The 24,454-nt window shown below is 38.9% G+C and overlaps 1 protein-coding gene across 6 annotated transcripts in view; it reads right to left on the bottom strand.

The window, feature by feature from the left end:
* ppip5k1a (diphosphoinositol pentakisphosphate kinase 1a) overlaps positions 1–24,454 on the bottom strand; it is a 41,442-nt gene that overhangs the window by 9,534 nt on the left and 7,454 nt on the right. For 3 of the 6 annotated variants that reach the window (XM_079802877.1, XM_079802878.1, XM_079802879.1), the window contains exons 2-27: positions 21,805–22,307; positions 19,429–19,624; positions 18,813–18,903; positions 18,611–18,696; positions 17,973–18,127; positions 15,880–15,981; positions 15,566–15,727; positions 15,300–15,421; positions 15,096–15,197; positions 14,818–14,904; positions 14,647–14,722; positions 13,292–13,401; positions 12,640–12,725; positions 12,432–12,557; positions 10,595–10,716; positions 10,320–10,502; positions 10,068–10,209; positions 9,727–9,950; positions 7,526–7,653; positions 7,320–7,434; positions 5,355–5,462; positions 5,078–5,191; positions 4,818–4,958; positions 4,568–4,661; positions 1,526–1,651; positions 75–137 (exon numbers count right to left, since the gene is read on the bottom strand). In XM_079802877.1, the coding sequence (XP_079659003.1) occupies positions 75–137; positions 1,526–1,651; positions 4,568–4,661; positions 4,818–4,958; positions 5,078–5,191; positions 5,355–5,462; positions 7,320–7,434; positions 7,526–7,653; positions 9,727–9,950; positions 10,068–10,209; positions 10,320–10,502; positions 10,595–10,716; positions 12,432–12,557; positions 12,640–12,725; positions 13,292–13,401; positions 14,647–14,722; positions 14,818–14,904; positions 15,096–15,197; positions 15,300–15,421; positions 15,566–15,727; positions 15,880–15,981; positions 17,973–18,127; positions 18,611–18,696; positions 18,813–18,903; positions 19,429–19,624; positions 21,805–21,954 (3,211 nt within the window). In that variant the 5' untranslated portion in view covers positions 21,955–22,307. Of the gene's footprint in view, positions 1–74; positions 138–1,165; positions 1,196–1,525; positions 1,652–4,567; positions 4,662–4,817; positions 4,959–5,077; positions 5,192–5,354; positions 5,463–7,319; positions 7,435–7,525; positions 7,654–9,726; positions 9,951–10,067; positions 10,210–10,319; positions 10,503–10,594; positions 10,717–12,431; positions 12,558–12,639; positions 12,726–13,291; positions 13,402–14,646; positions 14,723–14,817; positions 14,905–15,095; positions 15,198–15,299; positions 15,422–15,565; positions 15,728–15,879; positions 15,982–17,972; positions 18,128–18,610; positions 18,697–18,812; positions 18,904–19,428; positions 19,625–21,804; positions 22,308–24,454 lie in introns of all 6 variants that reach the window. The other 3 variants (XM_079802876.1, XM_079802880.1, XM_079802881.1) reach the window with 3 other exon arrangements.

Here is a 24,454-nt window from a genome sequence, read left to right as displayed (position 1 = left end):
GGTATCCATAGACATGCAAAACAAAGGGGGGTGGAGAAAGAAGTGGAAATATACTTGAAGAGAAGCAGACGTACCATTAGTCGGATGCTTTGCAAACGACACAGAAAATCGCTTTACTGCCGGCATAGACAACAACTCTGAGGAAATAAAAAAGGTCACTAGTTACCATTTTTACAGTACACCTGTACAGGATGGGGATGGTGTTACAGAGCTGAAGGTGTGAGACTGTCAAGGATAGTAGGGTGAGGAGTGTAGGGCTGGGTTTCTACTGTGACTACAGCAGGATACAGACTTAGAAACACTGGGACAGGAAGCAGGAAGAGCAGCGTTTAGTGTCTCAATGTAGTGTCTCTTTTAGCTAAAGAGTGAGAATGTTTCTTATTACGAGGAAGTATGATGTTAATCTCACAGATAGGTTCACAGAGGCTATTCCTAGCTCAGGTAGTGAAAAGAAACAATTTTCTAAGTATATTTCTAACTATTTCTAAGTAAAAAGAAGACAGATCTGCTTAAATGTCTTCACAGAGTCACCACAGTGAATGAGTGGATCTATTTATAACGCCTTAGCTACAGTAATATTTTGGGCTTGTCACTTTATGGGCACTTCTCTACTATAAATACAGATGCCATCTTATTCAGACGCCATCTATCAGAACAAACAAAATGGTGGACAGAAGCATGAAAAGCTTGAGACGGTCAGGTCAACCCCTCACCTATGTAATATAAGCAGCTCTGAGAGCCTGTAGCGTAACAGCAAATGCCTTCACGGGACACAACACCACACACAACAGTGAAGACAAAGAGACTGGGGATTGTGTTCAATGACCAGCCAGTCCTAGAGACCAGCCAGAGGTTTAAAATGAAGCTAATAAGGTTAAATGAACAGGCTCATGTATACGATAGTAACAAATGAGAGTGTAAAGTTATAACTGCAAATCGGCAGTAAAGAAAACAGGACACAGGGAATGGGAACTAAAACAGGGAGAACTCCAGACAATGTCACACTGACACCTTGTGGACAAAGGGTTTCACCACTAGCGTAAAAACGGAACATTCTGGAAGGAATCGGTATCTAAGAGCACTGAAATCCAAAGCTAATGGTCATTTATCAAATTTAGTAATAATCTATACCCATTTAATGGGTAATACTTTGATACATTCTTACCATGTTTTTGCTTCAAACTTTTTGGGATTCCTGCAGCGGTACATAAAAATATGGGCTTCCAATTAAACGATGACAAGAATAAAACACTGCTCACAAAATATGATAAAATGACAAGAAACAAAGACAATAAATGGCACAGCAGACTCCGTGAGCTTTTAGACACCACACATTCAAGACTATGAAAATGAACCAGATGTGAAATGGTGAATATGACAGTGAGATGTGTGATACACCATCAGGGCCTGATGTAACGAGAGTTCTTAATCCTAAACTTTATAGGAAGTGCCCTTTACCTAGAGTTCCTACATTGTAAACTCTTTTATCATCTCCACGAGAGAAGGAGCTGGACTGAGCACATACCGTCTTTATAGGTCAAACTGCCAGAGGAGAATTTTTTGCGGTGTGTGCGTGCGTAGTCCTGAAGGTTGGGGGCACTAGAGGAGCCCCCCAAGACGGTGGTGCTGAAGAGACCAGCGCACTGAGAGCCTGCAGAGGGGGTTAGATCATGGAATTAGTGTGCACACCAACCACATGCACTTATTAATCAAAACACAGCAGTTACTGCAGAGGGAGAGAGAGGACTATAAAATCATAATATACGAGTCATGCCAAAACCATTAGGGTTTGGCGAAACATCAATCAGTACGTTTACATGGACAACAATACTCCGCGACTAAAACAATACTACTTTAGTCGCATTATTGAAGTGCATTATAGACATGTACACACCTTAAAGGGATAGTTCACCCAAAAATGAAAATTCTGTCATCATTTACTCACCCTCAAGTTGTTCCAAACCTGTATGAGTTTCTTTGTTCTGCTGAACACAAAAGAAGATATTTTGAAGAATGTTTGTTACAAAGCAGATAGAGCAACCATTGACTACCATAGTATTTTTCCCCAACTATGGTAGTCAATGGTTGGTCTATCTGTTTGGTTACAAACATCCTTCAAAATATCTTCTTTTGTGTTCAGCAGAACAAAGAAAGGTTTGGAACAGCTTGAGGGTGAGTAAATGACAATTTTCATTTTTGGGTGAACTATCCCTTTAATCACTATTAACGTTGTGTAAGATTTTTCGCTGAATTTTGCGACAGGACACATACGCTCACGGCAGTGGTCAACCATTTGACGGCAAACAAGAGAACATGGCTTGACTTCAAGCTACTCTCTCACACCAGTCCTTACTTTGTACTGTCATTCAGTACCACCGAGTTTGTCGCGATGGCAGCGGAGGCCCGTTGCTGGAGAATTTGTATCTGGCGTCGTCTTTTTTTGCACGTTTAGCATGACAAATAATTAACTGCCCTTGAAGCTTTCATAAAATGTAAAAATTAAACACCCAAAACTGTATATGGTACCATAACGTAGACAAACTGTATGTTGGTACGTGAAATTCTGGAGGGAAACGCAGGACTGTGTAGCATGGGGACGCAATGTCGTGTGCAATTAATCAGAATTAATTAAAACAAGAACATGAACGGACTATTCTAAACGCAACTCATGTAAACACCTTAATCAGAATATTGTCTTATTCAGATCAAGGTCAATAATTAGATTACTGCTGTCCATGTAAATGTAGTCACTGACAGGCTAGAAGAGCAAAATCTGATTAACAAGAGACAAAAGCAATTTTCTGGCAAGGAAAATATTAATTAAAAGTATATACATTATATCTATTAGAAGCAATTATGAACAACAACAAAAAAAACTTCGGCAAACGCCAGATGAGTATGATATTAGTGAACATTTTAGTGTTCACATGTCATTGATAGTAAATATACTGTAAATGATTACACAAACCTCAAAATAGTTAGGTATGAAATATGTCAGACTGCATGCAGAATTATTTTGCTAATGTTCTTCACCCTTTTCAAATGTGTTTTTTATCATGCAGAATTTTAAAGTTTTAAAATTGCAGCAAATTCAAGGCAACATCTTTGTGTATAAAAAGCCAACAAAACTGTCATCAGAGACAGGGCCACTGCCCAGGGGGCCCCACTAAATCCAAAAGTTATGCTATATATTCCCCTACTCTTATGAATCATTATAATGTATATATCTGTATGTCTGATAGTTCAATTTAGTTAAAGAAGTATTCAAAATCTCCACTCTCCCCCCTCCCTAAAAATGGTTTAGTCTGATTGTTATTAATTATTTCAGCTCATTCAGCTGAAAAAGCAGAGAGAACCGCAAGTTTTATTAAACAGAAAAACCAATCACAATTGAGGCTGCTCTGAGAACAGTTGAAGTTAGAAGCAAAGTTACAGTGGAAGTGAAACTGACTGAAAATGTCAGGGGAAAAAATCTGGGTACCAGTAACGTCATGAAAAGTAAAGGGAGGCCAGGAAAATCGCTTTAAGTCTATCAAAACATTCTTTAACAAGACAAGTTGACATGTGATGGGATGCCGTGCCCCGATATTTTCGCTGCCCGATTTACTTTCGCGGGAATAGGACGCACGTACTCCGGTACTGTCACATCTCTGTATACCACTGAATGATTACGCGCTCAAAGTCCCTGTCTTTTTTGTGCTATTATGTAGTTTTGTTTGTTTGTATAACATGCAGAAAAATATGCGTGTCAAAAGGATTACAGACCTGCCGGCTACTGATGTGATATATTTAACAATACTGTCAAGAAAACACGAATACAACGCACTGCTATTGATGGATACATTTATTAGCTTTATTTAATAAAATAGCACATTATCTTCATCAAAAATTAAGACAGCGAGAAACTTCAGTGGTTTTATTTGACATTTGACTGCATTCTTTTTCATTTCTGAATATTTATCTCAGCTGTTAGACATCAGACTGACTGGAAAGACATTCTATAGGCCTACTATATTGCTGCTAGGCCTACTTTAAAAAAAGTGTATTTGTTATTTTATTTGTTTGTCTTGCATAATTGCTTGATGATTGTAAACAAAGTTATTAATCGCTTAATGCCATTTTATATAATATTTTATATACAACTTTGTATAGTTTTTTTTGTTCAAAGCAATTTGCATTTATTTATTTGCCTCCATGCCCATATCTTATAGGCCTACCGCTACCGTATATGATATGAGTGGAGGTTGGGGGCCCACATCAATGTTTTTTCAGGGGGCCCAGAATTCCCTAGCTACGGCCCTGCTCAGAGATCACAGCACTAAATAAAGCACTAATTTACTGAACAGCAGCATCCCACCAGCACGCACCAAGTTCCATCTCTGTCTGGATCTGAAGTGTGTATCCACTAATTTCCTTGGTAATGTCAATGTGGTCAGCTAATGGTTTTTACACCAAAAATAACATGCAATATAGTGTTGCCTTGGATTGAGAGGGTGTGTTCCTGTCAGGGAGAAGAGATAAACAGCAGTTGTTGAAGCTGAATGAGGGACAGACACATGATACCAACCTAATCCGCTCTGCTTCATCTCTGGAGACTGACGTGAGCAAGAGGGGAAGAGGCGATAGCTGCCCCCTTTAGAGGATGAGCTTTCTGACAGGACCTGTGCAGGGACACAAATAGAACTGTTGAATTATGGTACATAAAACCCAGGCTGATTCAGTCAATTTGACACCACAGAGATCTATAAAAGTATTTTTCAAAGCACACTGCACAATGGTTAGCATAGTAGGTGGCTGAGTGTGATGGCAGCTGTTACCTCCATGGAGCCAGTCTTGCGATTCCGGATCAGAGGGGATTTCCTCTGGGTGATGATGGCCTCCGAAAGGGGCAAGGCACGGTCGGGCTCATCTCGTGCAAGATTTTCCAAACTGCCAGGGTCTGTTTGCTTTTGGTCATTCTATGTCAACACGCACAGACATGGAAAATTCAGAAAAAAACGAACTTGGCTATTAATAGCTGAACAACAATCTAATTCAATACATGATGAGAAAATGGAACAAATGAAAGACTGTATACTTCAGCAGAGGCTGGACGGAAGCCAAATCCCATCGGAGCGCTCTCCTCCTCAGATACTTTGACCCCAGGGCTGAAATGCAGTTCCACATGGAAGCGCTCTTCAGAGGATGGGTCCTGAGTTAACACAATATCACACTTGTCACATTTCTTTGAAGAACTCTTTTGAGACTACACAGTCCCCACTCAAACAAAACATTGGAATGCTCAGTTATGACAGTTCACTTATGTTTATTCTATACCTCAGTGGAGCAGAACGGACAGTGAGAGCAGGATGTACCTTGTTGTTGTCTTCGTAGAGCATAATAACGATCTGGGTCATGTAGTTGAGCTCAGACACTGCACTTAGATAATCCATGGCTCTCTTCCACTGCTGGTCCTTCTCCTCCTGAAACATCATATGTATCCTTTAACAGTTAATTGAAACCACAATCAAAAGTGCTTGCTTAAAGTGTGTTCTCTCTTTTTCTACATTTGTACATTTGCTCTAGCTTTTGAACTACTTTACCCTTGTGAAAATGAAGTAAAATTTTTAGTATTATAATTATTTTTTAAATAGAGTACTTATTACTGAAAAAATATACTTTAAAAGAATATACTTGTGCAAACTGAATGTAATGTTTTCAGATGCTTAAGTGACTGTCTGCCATTAAATGAAAATGGATAATAGTGTAAATTTAAATTAAATGCAATTTAGAGAGTATGTATGTGACGTCACCGTCGGCCGGAGTCGCTGTGGTCACACCAAGCGGCAACCTCCCCCAGTTTCTCTTGAAGCCAATATGGAAGTGACTTAAACTGCAATTCATCGACTGGCCACTAGGGACAGGCTCCAAAAGGGAGCAGAATCTCATTGAGCCCCATGTTAAAATGCCCAACTTTACAGCAGAATAAAACATGTTTACAGCCTGGTACAAATTGTGGTAATTTTATAGCTAATTTTACCCTTCATGACAACTGTGAGGGGGGTGAATTTTGTTATAACTAATTTGTTTACATTATATAAAGCCTTAAAGTTCTGCATAATTAAGGATGTGGCCACTTTGAGTGACTTATCTGCTGTCTGTTAGTCATCACGTCGCCTCAGCTCCACCCACGCCCCGCCTTTTTACCCATTTTCTGTTATCCGTGACGCATGATGATGCGCTGCCAAGATGGCAACGGCCAGCTCGACCCTACTTTACGCTTCAAAACCGCTCTTCAGAATCCTATGGGTGACATCACGGACACTACGTCCATATTTTTTTACAGTCTATGGGTCACACCCACTGAGTGGCAAAAAAGACATTGGTGTGGAGTGGCGTTGGTTTTTAGTGCGAATGCCGTGAAAAACAGAAAATACATTTAAAACGGGAAAGATTGAGTGCGTTGAGTTTTGTGATGAACTACATTTGACATGAAATCCGAGGAATATTTTTACAGATTGCCGAAAGCTACAGAAAAGAGAAGCAAATGGATCACTGCAGTTCACAGAAACAACTGAACTTTTTGGGGGTAAAATCATACCCTATATATTGTATTGTTATATATTGTATTGACAACTCATCAATTAAATATCTACCATCTTGTATTCTGCATAATTGGATGTTTTTGAATAAACACTGACAGAAACAACACAAGTCTGGATGATATGACAATCGATATATATATATAACATTGATCACCCAGATTTAGACCTACCTATATTGTATTTAAAGCATTCACAGGCAAATTTGCTTCATGCATTTCCCCGGTGTCGAAATCAGGCATATATAGATGTCAGGAAACACGATTCCTGGCTGCATGTCAATATCCATGGATCACTGGATCTTCGGTAAATTGTAAGGAACACTATATTGAGTCTAACCTTTAGTTTAAATTGATAATCGTTTGTTTCACTCGCGTTTCCCTTATCAACTCCAGTCATGCAGCTGCTCTTTTGCCACTCAGTCCGGCTGAGGGGGCATGTTCTGGCAGGAAAGTGCATATGTCAGTGCATACCCTCGATAAACACTACTTTATATGGAGGTTAGAAGAAAATAAATGCCATCTGAACTTTTCAGAAGACAAATATCTTTTCAGATATTTATATTTTTTCTTCCTATATTTTGAGGATCACGTATAATGAGCTTGTTGTGCTGATTTATGGCCAGTCAACCGAAAGCAGAAAGCAGCTCAATAGGTTTTGGTAAACAGTTTATGTGTGCGTCACTTTGCTTCTGTATTTTCCTTGTCATTTCTCTTTATAATAAGCTATAATACTTACATCCAATAGACCACCATAACGGAAGATGCTAAGCAGGGAGTGGACGTGACTCTCACTCGTGAAATACAGCCGAGTTCGTACATGCCTGCCTGGTGACAGCACTCCACGTGAATATCTGGGACACAAAGATATGGACAAATCTCTCATGGTCAATAGGCAAGACCAAATAAAAGAAAAAGGAGGATACAGCTTGTTTACACACTCACAGAGGATGCAACTTGTTTACGGACTCGTCCTCGTGTGTCCTCTGAAGGTCCAGTTGAATCTTCTTCACTAAAGGCAGACAGTAGGCATATGCAATATCCAGCTTTTCCACCTTATTAATGCCATACTCCTAAAAAAAAGGGTAGTTTACAATCAGAGGTACAATAGCAGATCCTGGCTTTGTGTGGAATACTGGGTAGAGACATTTAGGGGAAAAAAACTTTTAAAAATGATTACCTAGAAGACTAAATTACAGTACCCAAGAGTATACGATTTGACTGTATTGAAATACCATTAAAAATTAAATGAAACAATAAAAAAATTTTAAACACGTATTTTATTTCAGCTAGTTGCCAGGGCAACATTTCTCATTTACATTCATTTAAGATAAAGTACTAAAATAATATATATATATATATATATATATATATATATTATTTTTGTAAATTTTTTGTTGCGGTATCGAGCGTAACATTTTTAAAGGTCCCATGGCATGAAATTTTCATTTTATGAGGTTTTTCAACATTAATATGAGTTCCCCTAGCCTGAATATTGTCCCCAAGTGGATAGAAATGTTGATCGGTGTAAACCCGAGTTCTGGCTGTCTTTCTCTGCCTTTGAGAAAATGACAGGCCAGACTAGCCAATCCTGAAGTCCCCTGGTTTGACGTCCAAGCAGGAACGGTTTCCTCCCTTTCCTCCGCCCAGAAAATCTGGCACGCCCATGCAAACGCTCATGGCTTGTGAACGAGTGAACGCTGGCAGTTTCTCAGTGCTTGGATGTACAAATGAAAACAGAAGTCTTTTTTCAGTTCCTTCTGATCTGTGATCAGTGATTTCTGATGTGTAGCTAATTATTTATTATTCGTGCACACACTGCGGCTTCTCTCTCTCCAGACAGAACGGTGTTTTCGTGTTTTCTATCTTGTGAGTCAGTGTTTTTTGTACGTCCTCGTTGCGTCTATCTGTTCTAAAATGTGCACACAGTCGTTTCTGCTCAACATTATGCACACCAAAGCTCGGGCTGCACTGACCGGCCTTCAACATCCCCGACCCCCAGTACTGCATCTGGCCCACAGCAGAGGCACCAAACGCGGCGTGAGATTAAGCAGAAGGGGGGTAAGCGTGAGGGTATCCGGCTAGGCTAGGCAGCTTTCCCCACAATAAACTGGATTACATTCGATTACTGCTGTTGTGTCTTTGTTTGCGCTGTGTACTCAATGCACGTCACTGACGCTTTCCATATGATAGGAACATATCTAAAAATAATGCTATAATCAACACTTACTCGTAACTCATCTCGACAGCTGTAATGGTACTTTGCATGTGTTACAAAGTTGGTAATAATGATGAAGACGGACTCGGCGTGACTGGGACTCGTGTTTATTCAGAACTCTCAGATACAAACACAATAAACTCGCGCTGACAGACAGCGCTCTCATAACTCAGTAGTTACTATAAATAACTTTGTTAACAATCGCTCCGTCTCCGTGATGTCCGGTTCGCGAACGAATCATTCTTTTGAATCGGTTCTTTTTAGTGAACCGAACCAGTTCACCAAATCGGACTGAATCGTTCTAAACGGTTCGCGTCTCCAGTCAGCGCTGATCCATAATTTACTAAAGTTACTAACTTTCTGACATGAGTGACAGTACCTCCGACTAGAAATAGACTAATAACCTGAAGTATATGCTGTAACTAAAACAGTTCACCGAACTGAGACTGACAGAACTGATGTGAAGTGAACTCCGGTCCATCCGTCTCTCTGGCAGCAGCTCATGCCTCGTAGACCTCGTTAAACCACGCCCCCTCCGCTCATTTCAAATGCAAAGATGTCACCAATCACAACAGTGGGCGTTTTTTCTGAAGTCTCACAGCAGACACGCCTCTTGAAGCAGGGCATTCAGCCACAGGGCAAACATTAGTATTGAAAAAATGCCTTTTATTTCTAAATTATGACATTTTATGATGTAAAAATCATACTAACAATATAAGTACACCTCAGGAAACATTATAAAATAATAGAAAAATGCCATGCCATGGGACCTTTAAATTACATGAAGAAAGGAACAGCTAATATTAGTGAAAATAGCTAGTCAAATATTGGTATTCTGAAGAGCCTGCTTCTAAAGCAACAGTAGAAAAATAAATATTTAACTAAGGACAAGCTGTACAGGTTCACGTTTCAGAATTTCCTCACACACCTGAGGTATGACGATGTCAGCTAGTGCTCGAGAGAGCTTGAAGAGTTCAACTGTGTCCTCCAGGCCCAGGGAGCTGTTGTGCTGCACGTCATACTTAACACAGTCATAAATGTCAGGAATCTTGCTGATGTCGTAGCGGCCGCTCTTCATTCGGAAGTCCCTTTCCAACTTAGACCAGCGCTGCAGCATCATCTCCAGTGTCTCGCTGTGGTACAGCTGTAAATCTGAGAGAGGCAACTTAAACTCATATACTCAGGTTGTACTTTCACAAGTTTATCTGTATGGCTTTTTAAAGTGTGTTTTTCTTTTCTGTCTGTTTTATGTTAGAACAGAGCAATCACCTGCTGATTTGGGGTCTTCAAGTCTTTTGCGGATCTGTGAGGTGAGGCTCTGGACGAGGGTGTAGACTTGATCACACGTACTCACTGGATTCTCCACAGCCTTCATAGAGTTCACCAGAGAGCTGCTGCATGTTGGAGCCAGCTGGAGAAACAAAAGAGATGAAGTGGACACAGATGTGCTTTTCATATCAAGTCAGCGGAGGGACTGAAATACACCCCATAGTTCAAAAGATGTCTGACGCTCTGATTTACCCTGTCAAAGTCTTCTTCTGTGAAGATTTGATCTTTCTGCATGATCTCATGAAGTCTGGCCTTAACCCTCTGCTGACATCCGCTGAGGGATTCAATATCGTTATCCAGCAGGCCGTTCATGTTTGCGCTCTTTACCATCTGGACCAGGATGGGTGTCAGTTCCCCTTCCAGTGCCAATAGACCCTGCGAGGCAGACAACCAACACCAGATTAAAATCCTCCGATAACTTTATATCTTTAAACGTTAAATGACCTGTATTTGTTGTGGCTGAGGACCTTTGCAAAGGCAGCAGCAGTCATTTGCACCCTGCCCTCATCGGAGGCATAGATCTTGAGGTCATGCCGGTAGGTGCTGTGTAGCCTGAGCAGGCCACAGCCTGGAAAGCCAGCGTAATCCCCTATAAGTAGTCAAGAACATAACATTCATTCACAGATAAAAACAAGGGCAATCAACCCTTTCCGGGTTTAGCTCCAACCCTAATCAAGGTCTTAACTGACAATTAGATGCATAGTTGTGTTGGAGCAGACTGGAACAAAACTTTGCAGGATAGTGGGACCCTAAGAACAGGGTTGAACACTCCTAGTATAAGTCTGACGGTTAAAATGTCAAAGTTAACATGTCCAAATGGTTATTTTGCTCTAAAATCTCATTCACTCAAATTTGGCAACCTCAGACACGTTGAACCAAGTTTGATGTCACTGAGTAACACCATTGGTTGTTCCATGACACACAACCAATCAGTAAGTAAAATGTAACTGCAAAATTAATAGATAAGGAAGAATGAAAGATTATCAGTAAACAATGATTCAAATGTATGTTCCTCGGACAAAAGTTCCAGAAGACTTACAGCGTGCAATATAGTCGTATGAACAATATGGTTATGTGGCACTTTTATGGTGCGAATGGCATAAAAAATACCGCTGCACACAAAAAAGCAGAAATTATAGCCAAGAACAAACAAGAAAATGGGAAGTATATAAAAGGAAGATTGCTGAATATGCACTGGGTTTTATTCCAAAATTGGGTAACACTTTATAATACCTTACATTTTATAAACTTCAAGAACATCAAGAAAGAAAAAAGTATAATAAATGCTTCACAGATCTTAGCTAATAGCTAATAAAAAATAGAGCTAATAGCTAATAGCCAACCCAGAAGTTTGCATCACCCTGGTCCCCTCAACATCCATTAGCTTTTGGATTATTGCAGAAAATAAGCTGTGACAAACAAAAGTTTATAATTCTTACACATTTTGTTCATCAAGATAATCTTTACAAATGAACACAAAGTTTATGAATAGTTAAAAAGTTAAAAGCTGAAGTTAAGCTATATACCACAGTTGCATGACATCATCATCACCAAATGACTTTTTCAAGACATGTAAAAGCTTAAAAAATTCATGAGTGGAGTATTACTGATGTAGTATTTTATGTCATAGAATAAAACGGGAAAAATATCCTGAGCTTGTGTTAACCACAGGATTTTAACCAAAAAAAAACATTTAAAAAAGCCCATTGATTTCTGGACTATGGAACCTAAAGTTTAAAAATGCTAAAAACCGTTTAAAAACCTTTCCGGATTTGAGGACTCCTTGCACCATTCAGATAACTCATTCATTACTCAACTGTAAGTCAGTTATTTAACTATGATTTATATACACATATTTGGAAGTCACCAAGTACTGATTTATTAAGCATTAAAAAATGTTTGTAGTTGATGATTAATGAACACTATTAAAATGTCATCCAATATTGTGTCACATCATTAATAAGAATGTTAACCAATTAGTTTTAGGCGTAATGAGGTGCTGTATTCGGATTTTTGGACTCTAGCAGACTCATGATGAAGGGATTCTCAACGCTTGCCCTTAAGGTCCAAAGTTTTGCCCCAACCCTAATCAAACACACCCGAACAAGCTAATCAAGGTCTTCAAGATTACCAGAAAGTGTCAGGTGAGTTTAATCAAGGTTGAAGGTAAACTATGCAAGAAAGTTGGCCTCGAGGGCCAGGGCTGAGAACTCCTTATCTAAAGTGTGAAATGGGCACAACCAGTAACGAATGTCTGTGTCCTTAATCTTAAGTGACTGGCAAACAGGAGTTTTTATTTTTCACCTTGACCACCAGGATACATGCAGCGGAAAGCCCTGCCGAGTTCTTCAGCCTGAACTCTGCCCGCTGGAGTCAGCTCTCCCCCCCACTTCAGCACCAGCAGTATAGACGGCCCCTCCTTACGGGTATCTGCACACAACGCAACACCATAATGCACGACATGATTAAAGCCAAAAAAACGACAGTGTTTCTCCATCAACAATCCTCATACCTTCCTCCTCACTGGATGTTTTGGGCTGTCCATAAGGAAGGTAGGTTAGCTGCACTTTCCTATTGATTCCAGAGAAATGGCCATACCTGAAAAAAAAATAGAACAGAACAGGGACAATTTGTAGTTAGGGTGTCTACAGGCCCCAAAGAAGTTTACTTTCCACTTTGCTGTTCTTGACTGACATCTATATTAACATAGCCAGAAGGACCTGCCAGAACAGCTGCTCAAAAAATCCATCCAGCGCATCTATGCCATTACTGAATGAGTGATGCTTGTCAAGGTTTGTGAAAGGAGACACTGCGATTTCATTGTGTCATAGGACGAAACTTACTACTGAGATTCTAAAAATACTGCATGTTGGGAATATCACTGAACATAGTGTTCATATACAACATCCTTCAACTGAATCTCCTTTAAGACATGTCTCCTTAGATACACAAGAAACATTGTATTTGTATTCTATTTTTCAGATGTCAGCCAATATGATGGGAAATTAATGCATCGTTTTATATAACACCTGAGCTAGTAACAAATTTAATGAGCCATGTATCTAGAAAATATGTCATGTGTCAAAAGACTGAAAGGAGGCCACTAAGGAAGACTGCAAGTGTGCCAGTTAGCATGGCCCAGTTAACATCTCACATTAACGTACATTTCTAGAACAGTCTTCAGTTGTTCAAGCTTGGACTTCTTCTCCTCAACTTCACAGTCAGTATGCTGTCCTATGTCTGCCAAGAGTGTCCTGGTAATGTCCAGAATTTCCTGTGGAAACACAGATATGGAGTAGCACAGCAGGTTTTAACAATAAATGCAAGGTTTAAATGAGTGGTTCTCAAATAGCGGGCCAGGGGCCCACTATGAGGGCTCAGCAAACTTCTAAGGGGGCCTCAAGATGACATAAAATTATGTAAAACAAGACATAAGTATTAGTATAAGTTTAAAAATAACCAAAACAAAAGGTATTTCTTATTTTAATTTACCCCTCAACAACGTTTTGTTTCCTTTGAAGAACCAGGATTCCCAGAGTCTTGGGAAACCTGGATATATGAGGAAGTCTAATTTTAAAAGTGTGATTGTAGACCTGGAAAAGTCATGTAAATTAAAAAAATCTTACAACGGAATGGGCATTTTTATTACGAATATACATTATAAGTTTAAAATATTTTTTAAATATCCTAAGCAAGTAAATAATAAACAACTGGAAGAATCATGTAAATAGATTGTTTAAAAAGAGTGGGGTCCTAAAGAACATTCCGCTCATAAAACTTTTGAAATCCTGAAATGCAATCATTTTATTTTTAATTATGATTATTTTAGTTTACTTTTTCATTTACAGAAAATAGGTGTGCCCATAGATTAAGATACATTCTAGGGGGTCAATAAGGTTGAGAACCACTTGCTTAAATTGAGCAAAAACATAAAATAAAATTTAATAATAATAATTTACAAAATTGTTACCTGGGGTATATTTGGCCAAGATAGTTTTTGAAATGAGCAATATTTTTGATAAGGAGTTGGTATTGGATCCTTTGTTTTTGCTTTGATAAAGCTTTGATTTTATCGAAAGAAAAAAAGACTGTAAAATCTTCTTACCTTTGCAGCAAGGAAAACATATTACTGAGGTGGATAAGTGACCAGACTCCAGATTTTGATGGAACTAATTCCGCTGGAATATTTAACTTGTCTAGTTAATGGTCAGCCAGGTCGGTTTTAGAGTGTCTGGAAGCCCTATATCAATAATCTAGGGCCTGAATTTTCAACTATTCTGCAGAAGGGTTTTCCCATTCATGTGCCCAAATTGAGTACATAATGGTTTTGAACTTATGTACTGCAGTTATGTATTTAGTGTATTTATTTATTGTTTATTTATTTATAGTATTTTTAGTATCCTTTTTGTAGATAAATTTGCACATTATTACTTCCGTCGTCTGTTTTTGTGTGTGTTGTAAAGTAGGAAAATGTTTAATAAATATATATATATATATATAAAATCATAAAAATTGTTACCTGGAGTTGTTTGGGTTTCTTTAGCTTCAGCTTGCCTGTTTTGTATCCACCATATGTTTCAAAAAGCTCAAAAAACCTAGAAGAAAGGAAAAAGTACCATATTTTTGCTATTTGGATTTATCAGTAATGCTTTAAGTGATTAGGTCTGTTAAGCCGGTGGCAAGAACACACATGGGATTCCGCACTTCCATCTTCATCTTCTGCTTAGGTGTACGATCTCCATGACGGATCACAGCAATTACGCAGCGCAGCTCCATCCTAACGAATAATAATAAAAAAGTAATTCTGATATTATATCATAATAGGTCACTTAAGAGTGGACACCATAAAAAAAATATATGAATGTTGTTGCATTAAACAACTAAAAATTAAGTTGAAAGATTATTTTTTACTAGCATTAACGGATAGTTTGCATTACTATTAAAGTGAGTATAGCATGTGATAAGTACATGGTGCCTGATGTAGTCGGTACAATAGGAATGTCCTCTGCCTCTGTAGGTATAGACCAGGGGATATGGAACTGAGGAGCCAGCTCCCTCATCACAATATTTCTGAAAAAAAGAACAAGCCAAACTCATCCTGTTGCAACTATATGTTAATACGTTTGAAATACAAAGATTTTGAATCTTGATCTGATGGTCATTAGGCTTTACCCCAGGATCTTAGCACAGTCGTCATAGTATTTCATCGAATTCTTCACAAAGCTAAATCCGTTGACATCACACACATACGAGTGGCCGTTGGCTCGGAGGAGGTCGAATCCACACACTGTTTGCTACAGTGTAAAGAGAACAAAATCAGCATGAACAGGTTCAACAGACCTGGGAAGAAATGCCTTAAACCCTAGAAACATTTTCAGTCTGCACTTGTACATTCATACTTTCATTCTTGAAAGCAAGAAACGAGCAGCTCATCTGACCTTGAATGCCAGGCACACTTTACGGGCCACAAGCTTCTCCATGGCAGTGAGCATGACTGGGTAGCGGATTTCTTTGCCTTCACTGTCTCGCTCAACTTTCCCATCAAGGGCAGGGGACTTACGAGCTTCTGCATGAGCGTAATCTGGCCCTACGGTGTACACCTGTAACAAAACAAACACACACAGAAGAATTGCTGTTTCTTAAAAAAATTTACAATTCAAATATACATGTAAGAAAACAAAATGTTGCTCTATATAGATCAAGAGCAAAAGGGGTAATCACTGGGTCGAAAAGACGGTAAATTATTTAGTACCTTCACATCTGTGCCATCGGTTGGCATGAACTCTTCATAGATATAGGAGCCAGTTTTCCTCACATTGCTCTCTGGAGAATAAACACTACTTCTGCTCCCAATCTGAAACCGAGACACATTCACACCCAAATGTTACGATGGTGCCATAGTGTAACATATTCACAGTTTTGTATGCAGTTTTTCTAATAAATGATGGTTCATATCAGTGTAGGCAGTTCTGGGAAAGCTACTTGTAGCTAAAAAAGTTACAATCTGCTCATGATGAACTCCAGTAAAGTTACAAAACCATACACTACAAGCTACAAAACAATAACTACTATTTAAGCTACTTTGAGGGGCATTTTTGTTTTAATTTAGAAGAGTATACAATTCATTAGCAGTATTTAATTGGCAATACAATGTGCATCACAATTAAGGACACAGCAACAAACTCGAGCACATACATTTATATAAAATACAAGTAATACAAATAAAATACACCCTAATTTATATGACTGAATCAAATAAACATCTGAATTTAAAGCTGAAGTAAAGTGTAATTCCTGTGACACTCTGTAATAATTGCTTTTAAATAGGTTTCATGAGCATTCCCCCATCTGATATTGGTTGAAAAAAACTGATTGTTCTGCCCGAAACGGCATTAACTGGGCCAGTGTTACTGTGTCAGGCAGGTCGCAATACTCAAAAAACAAACAAAACAAAAAAACAACGGGGGCTGTGTCCAAAATAACATACTCTCTTGAGTAGGTGTTTATTTTGCATTTTACACTAGCATCAGTTGCGCTGCTTCACCTCCATTCATATATCCTCTCTAGCGGACTCATGGGATAGTAAAGTGAATCTTACTGGAGGAAGTAGGTCATCCGGCTACTTTTTGCCAACAACTTTTATGAGTACTGTGTATTCGGACATAGTTTTTTAGTCACATACTGTTTTTTGACTACTATATAGTTGGGAATTATGTGGTTTCGGATGCATTGCAGTGAATAAAGCCCTATTGATATCATATTGATAGCGCTTGCTTATAACTATCCCTACCTATTAAACTAGGATAGTAAAGCAGTTTTAAAAAATGTGTAAAAAATTAAACACTAAGGCTTTAACAATTTATTTTGCTACAAAATAGAATATGTAAAATTCAGGGAAACTACAGTGCAAGAGTGCTGCAGTGATGATGTAAATTTGCAGGCCAACTCATAAGTTAGAATTATTTGGTTCCCTTGGCAAAAAGCCAAAAGGGTTTTCCCATTTGCTTTTGTGTTAGTACAGAAAATAAGCTCTGTAACCAACAAAAGTGTATGATTATTGAATGTTTTGTTCATCATTCACAAATTACTTTTATGAATTTTGAAGCCTAAATAAAAATGCCAGAAGTAAAAAGCTACAGTTAGGCTATAATTATACAACATCACACTTCAAGGCCACCCCTAATCGGCTTCCAACATCACTTTTAATCTTTATTTAAAATCTACAAGTTGGAAAGTTTGAGCTATAGTAGTTATAGTAGCAAGATTGCAAATATAAGCACAGCAAAGCTCTAAAATCAATAGATGAGTTTTCTTTTTCAGTATGAGGATATTTAATGTCCCAGACAACCTGTGTAGTTCCATTTAGCCATTTGTTAGCAACTGCCTTTTACAAGAAACGTAAAAGCTTTAAAACAAAATCACAAAAGGGGTATTACGGATATATTATATGTAGAAGAATAAAACATAAAAATATCTTAGCTTGTGTTAACCACAAACCTTAATTCAGGCATTTAAACAAGACTTCGGGACAATGGAACTGGAAGTTCAATAATGCTGACTCGTTTCCAGGTTTTAGGGTCTTCCTGCAGCACTCTATAACTGTGTTTGGTAAATCCATTCTTTAAAATGTTGCTAACAAGTTAGTAGCACTGCTAATATTAAGATAGTTACTACCCAACACTGATTGTAGGATAAACTCTGCAATTATGTGTTTTTTTAACACAGCTGACGGGGAAGGCTAAAACAAATGTCAGCATGCTCATCTCCGTTTGCTGTGCTTGTATGACTGAGCGGACGCAGCTCAAGCTCTAAGGAATAGATAATAGAGAGCCACTGCAAAAAGACCTTCCTGAAGAGGCGTTGGCTGCCTCCCCCAGCTGAAGTTGGGTAGTAGATGTACACATTATGGTCCTCGGCAGAAACGGGCTTCTCTACGAATGGTTTTAGAAAGACTTCGCCGTTAACTTCAACTTGGTCTTCTCCCTCAACCAGGTTACACTCTGTGTCAAAACAGGAAAGGCCAGTCAAAACAGAGTTCCAGTGAATAGAAACAATATCAGAGCAGACTGACAGATAACACAGTCATCGTCTGAGACATGACCGTAATGTGGATTTATAGTTGGGTAAATATAGCACTTTGATTGTCATTTGTTTTAGAGGAGGATAAATTCATTCAGGTCCTCAGGGAACTGTCATGGCTGCCAAGAACATAATGGCTCAGTGGATGCCAGATGGTCACATCACGGACCTCAGAGCAATATTTGTATCCTTGGACTGTGAAACACTTAAAATTGCTCTATATGAGGGCTATATTTACACAGAGACTAAAATAAATCAGTGTGGAGACAAAGCAGGACACTTTGCAAATATTTCTACTTCACTGTCGGATGATGAAGAAATAAGCAAGCAAATAACAAAAAATAACTCTTTAAAATGATATCAGGAAAAAAAACACAAGATATTCAAAAAAAGCTTTGACTGACCATCAGGTTTGTCAGGGTCGCGGTTTAAAACGGCATAGCGTGGCAGATCTATCCCCTCCTCCTGCAGGATACGATACACTTCCCTCCTAAAATATGATTAACAAAGGACAGAAAAAGTCTTATTCAGGCATCATACAGGATGCTGAAATATGTGTAAATATGAGATATGCAAAACTGTGGTTAATGATCAATATGGTAATACCTATCCTGTATGTAATACTGCATATTAAGATCATTGATGAGTAGCGGGTTACGGAGCTTTGCGTAACTCACTGCCTTATCCAGGGGGAAGCCTAATTCAAGAGAAAATATTAATGTTGGTATTATGGGCATGATGATGTAAAAATGACTTGCCAAAGACATAAAGACACTGGTAAACAATTGTGTAGACTGCTTATCAAATATATTTATACACCAAAGAACAAGACTTAAGGTGTGGTCACAGTTAATGTTGTTCAGCAAATTTTTGTGGGCGGAATCCTGTCAATTTAATAGGAATCAACGTGATCTGGAATTTCGTTTGAAGGTGAAAGATTTTGCTACGCTAGTTTTGCTACGGGTTCTCCAACAGAAAGCTGCTTGGTTTGAAAGTGACTTTGTGATCTGTGCATCACTAGACTATTGACAACAGACTTTTTTGCATGCAAACATTTGCTAATATGCACAGCACATTTTTTGTCTCATTAGCTAATGATGCAATAATGTTAAGTAACTGACCAGGAGACCCCTTTAACAAAGCTGCTTCATTGAGCGGTTAATACTTCAGTGGAGAAACCTTATCTACAACCAGCTCAAAGGGGCACAAGCACAAAACATACCTTTAGAGTGAAATGAGATCAGGCAGTCACAGAGTGGCCACTTTTCCACCGGCTCATTGAGTATGATGTCCTCTGGAAAGATGACCACTGTGATGTACTCAAACTTGCAAAGACGCTCCAAGATCTGAGTCATGGGTTTGGACTTAGATTTCTTCATCATACAGCAAATCCCCACCACGATCTGACGCTCTGGAGGCTTAAGAGAAAAACCAAGGATTTAAATGAGATATACATCTACATAAACATACTTATATGTACAAATGTTAGAAAAAACAAAGGGGTTTTCAAAAGTTTATAAATAATTATAACCAAGGAATGACTTGAAACATACAAAAAAATCTCAGAAATATACAAAAATTTAAAATATTAAGCAATATACAGGTGCTGGTCATTTAATTAGAATATCATCAAAAAGTTGATTTATTTCACTAATTCCATTCAAAAAGTGAAACTTGTATATTAAATTCATTCATTACACACAGACTGATATATTTTAAAAGTTTATTTCTTTTAATTTTGATGATTATAACAGACAACTAAGGAAAATCCCAAATTCAGTATCTCAGAAAATTAGAATATTGTGTAAAGGTTCAATATTGAAGACACCTGGTGCCACACTCTAATCAGCTCATTAACTCAAAACACCTGCAAAGGCCTTTAAATGGTCTCTCAGTATAGTTCTGTAGGCTACACTATCGTGGGGAAGACTGCTGACTTGACAGTTGTCCAAAAGACGACAATTGACACCTTGCACAAGGAGGGCAAGACACAAAAGGTCATTGCTAAAAAGGCTGGCTGTTCACAGAGCTCTGTGTCCAAGCACATTAATAGAGAGGCGAAGGGAAGGAAAAGATGTGGTAGAAAAAAGTGTACAAGCAATAGCGTACCCTGGAGGGAATTGTTCCCCTTCAAAACCCATTCAAAAATGTGGGGGAGATTAACAAAGAGTGGACTGGAGCTGGAGTCAGTGCTTCTAGAACCACTACGCACAGACGTATGCAAGACATGGGTTTCAGCTGTCGCATTCCTTGTGTCAAGCCACTCTTGAACAACAGACAGTGTCAGAAGAGTCTCGGCTGTGCTAAAGACAAAAAGGAAAAAAAGTGGTCCAAAATTAAGTTCTCTGATGAAAGTAAATTTTGCATTTCCTTTGGAAATCAGGGTCCCAGAGTCTGGAGGAAGAGTGGAGAGGCACACAATCCACATTGCTTGAGGTCCAGTGTAAAGTTTCCACAGTCAGTGATGGTTTGGGGTGCCATGTCATCTGCTGGTGTTGGTCCACTGTGTTTTCTGAGGTCCAAGGTCAATGCAGCCGTATAACAGGAAGTTTTAGAGCACTTCCTGCTTCCTGCTACTGACCAACTTTATGGAGATGCATATTTCATTTTCCAACAGGACTTGGCACCTGCACACAGTGCCAAAGCTACCAGTACCTGGTTTAAGGACCGTGGTATCCCTGTTCTTAATTGGCCAGCAAACTCGCCTGACCTTAACTCCATAGAAAATCTATGGGGTATTGTGAAGAGGAAGATGCGATATGTCAGACCCAACAATGCAGAAGAGCTGAAGGCAACTATCAGAGCAACATGGGCTCTCATAACACCTGAGCAGTGCCACAGACTGATCGACTCCATGCCACGCCGCATTGCTGCAGTAATTCAGGCAAAAGGAGCCCCAACTAAGTATTGAGTGCTGTACATGCTCATACTTTTCATGTTCATACTTTTCAGTTGGCCAAGATTTCTAAAAATCCTTTCTTTGTATTGGTCTTAAGTAATATTCTAATTTTGAGATACCGAATTTGGGATTTTCCTTAGTTGTCAGTTATAATCATCAAAATTAAAAGAAATAAACATTTAAAATATATCAGTCTGTGTGTAATGAATGAATATAATATACAAGTTTCACTTTTTGAATGGAATTAGTGAAATAAATCAACTTTTTGATGATATTCTAATTATATGACCAGCAGCTGTACATATACTACATTCACATTTCACAATTCTTTTTTCCCCCTCTGAGACGATCATAGTATCAGAGACGTTCATAGTTCTAGACACACGAAGATACCGCAAGTTTTGGGGACAAATCTGAAAAATGTCCTCAGATAAGCATGTACATGTGGTATTTTATCAAATGGATACTTTCAGTAAAGTCTACATTGTATTTCAGTTGGAAATGGGGAACAAGAGAGCAAATATTTGATGTCTGATGTGTTGCTGTTCCTTCTTCTGTGGCTAGGAGTCTCATAAGAAGTCTTTAATGGGGCAAAGAAAATATGCTAACCAATGATAAAGAATTACATGCTTCTGTTTTCAAAATATTAAATCCCTACATGAAGGCAAAATCAGACATTCAGTTAAACACCATCCATACCGAATCATCCTCCAGGTCGTCTTCGTACAGCTCCATGTCTGTCCTCATGCTGGCGAAGTCGTCCAGGCCCTCGCTCTCATCCTCCGCGCAGCCCACGAAGAATCTGGGAGCGCCGCGCTGGCTCTCGCCGGGGCTGCTGGGCTCTGACATTACAGTCCACAGCGGCAGCGACCCTCTGCTTCCTGCCGCGCCATCTCACACTAACACGCAGAGCTGGAGGGGCACGCGGCCAGACCAGCTCCGTACCCAGCCTGCAGGAGCAGTGATGGGGTCACCGGCAGAGTGTGTGAGTCGGAGTTAGTGAGGTGGAGGGGAAGCTGAATGAGGCCTGCCAAAGTGCAGGTAAATAGTTATTGGGAAGGATGTGAAGTGATGGACTGATAACCCAAATTCATTCTTCCTAATGTTGAGGCTTTTCAGAGATCTTTGAGAAGGGATCTTTCTCCACGTGTTTTAATGTCCTTAAAGAAGGAACTGAAGGATGAAATAAAGCATCTTCTTTCCTACAAAAATAAACAAACAAACAGGCTTGATCAATAGGTTATCCAATCATTCGGTGAACACATCAATTGTGAGATTTAAACTCTGTGAGAGGTTTGATGTTTGTATTAGCTCAAAGTGAATTGGTTGATGGTCACTGAATGTAGTCCTTGTTCAATTACAGGGATATTTCACCCAAAAAATTGTATTCGGTTATCAATATCTCAAGACTTTCGTTCATCTTCGAAAAACACAAACGAAGATATTTTTAATGAAGCCTAATAGATTTCTGTACTACCACCGAAAACTTTGTTGGTTCTAAATGTTTATAAAGACATTGTAAAATGAATCCATATGCAGGGCTGTATATTAACTGGTGCTACAGTTAGAGGTTGAAAGTGTTGTAGCACAGGCCAGACAATTGTTGCACAAGTATAAAACATCTGTTCCCATCTCTGAAAACAACCACAAGTAAAAAAATACAATAAAATAAATCTGTGATGGTAATTTCTTAATTTTTGTCAGGAAATCATCCACGGAGAGAAAAACCCCCCCTACAATGTAGCCTACACTTTTCTACACTGGAGAAAAATGTATGGATTCACATATAATTTCTTTCTTCCTATTTTTTCACCCAAAATGGGGTGTTGTGATAATTAATTAATACACAGTAATGTAATACCGGTTTCATTCATAAATCATAGCCGGAGGGCAGGCTAGCTCAGAAAGTCCACAGACTTTCACTAGTCTCAGACTAAAATGCATGTTTGAGCTGTCTTACCTGAAAGCAATATCTTATGTCAGTGCCATTGTTTTGTTTCAAGATGGACACCAGTAATGTTTTTTTTCTAAGGGGCGTTTAAAAAAGCGAATTAAATGTCCTAATTGAACAATTGGCTTAATCTGAGCCCTGTGTGTGAAACCAGCCCAGGGCCAGTAGCACAAACATAGCCACTAATAGTGGCTGCACAATATATCAAACGCCCGTCTTGGTGAGTATCCCTGTAAACAGTCGGTTTTGTCTTAAGTGAACAAACAGTTGAGAAAGAAAACACGTTTGTAACAGTAGGCCTATATTGGATCCGTGCATTACCTGCTGCCATCTGTGTCATTAAAGTCCCTGTAAAGGCAATTCTGAGATTTGTTTCTAAACACATTATAAATGTTAGAAATGTATTGCTGAAACACGTTACAAAGACTGTGAACTGTGCAGTACTGGATTGTGGAGTTAGACCGTTAAACAGTTTTTTATCATTGCTATGTTCAGAATTTTTTAGGCAGGGCTAAACCGGTGGCTCGATGACGCACTGGAGCCGCTGAGCCTGGCTCCTCCCCTAACAAGATCACAACTGGAGCACATTCGCATCAGTTCGCCTGCTCGATCGCGAGTTACTGTCAGTACTGTTAGTTAATACAGCCTACAACTTACAAAACAAAAACAATGATATCAATAAGAGGTGTAATTATATTTATAGGTGTAACACATTTTTAGTTTTGACTTTACAGGGACTTATGTTTATCAAACAACAAAAGACAGAAAATCACTCACTGCCCTTGACTGAATAACTTATTGCATTAATAAGAAACAGTGTTTATTTAATTCATACAGTGAAGACTAAGTAGTTTTATTTTTTTACATTTGATTATTACATTTTGGTTTTGTACATTATGGTATCACTTATCGCATTATTTAATGACTTATTATCGCATATCACACTTTTATTTAATATCGTGCAGCCCTAGCCACTAACTTAAAGGTCCCATGGCATGAAATTATCATTTTATGAGGTTTTTTTAACATTAATATGAGTTCCCCAAGCCTGTATATGGCCCAAGTGGTTAGAAATTTTGATAGGTGTAAACCAAGTTCTGGATATCCTGCTCTGCCTTTGAGAAAATGAAAGCTCAGACGAGCCGATCTGGAATCTTCCCTGTATGTCGTCATACGGGGAACGTTACCTCCCCTTCCTCTGCTTTGCCTGTCCAGAGAATTTGGAGAAAATGGATTCCGTTCATCAGTCACGATGTCAGCACAGGCTTTACAAAAAGACTTTACGATATGGATTCGACAGCACCGCCACAAACAGTGAGTAACAGTGTTCATTAATGCCTGATCTGTGATCAGTGATTTCTGATGTGTAGCTAATCATTCAAGTTCACACAGACTTTC

The sequence above is a fragment of the Gobio gobio genome (genome assembly GCF_949357685.1).
Source record: "Gobio gobio genome assembly, chromosome: 2".
Taxonomy (NCBI): domain Eukaryota; kingdom Metazoa; phylum Chordata; class Actinopteri; order Cypriniformes; family Gobionidae; genus Gobio; species Gobio gobio.
This window is presented reverse-complemented; position numbering and strand designations above follow the sequence as displayed.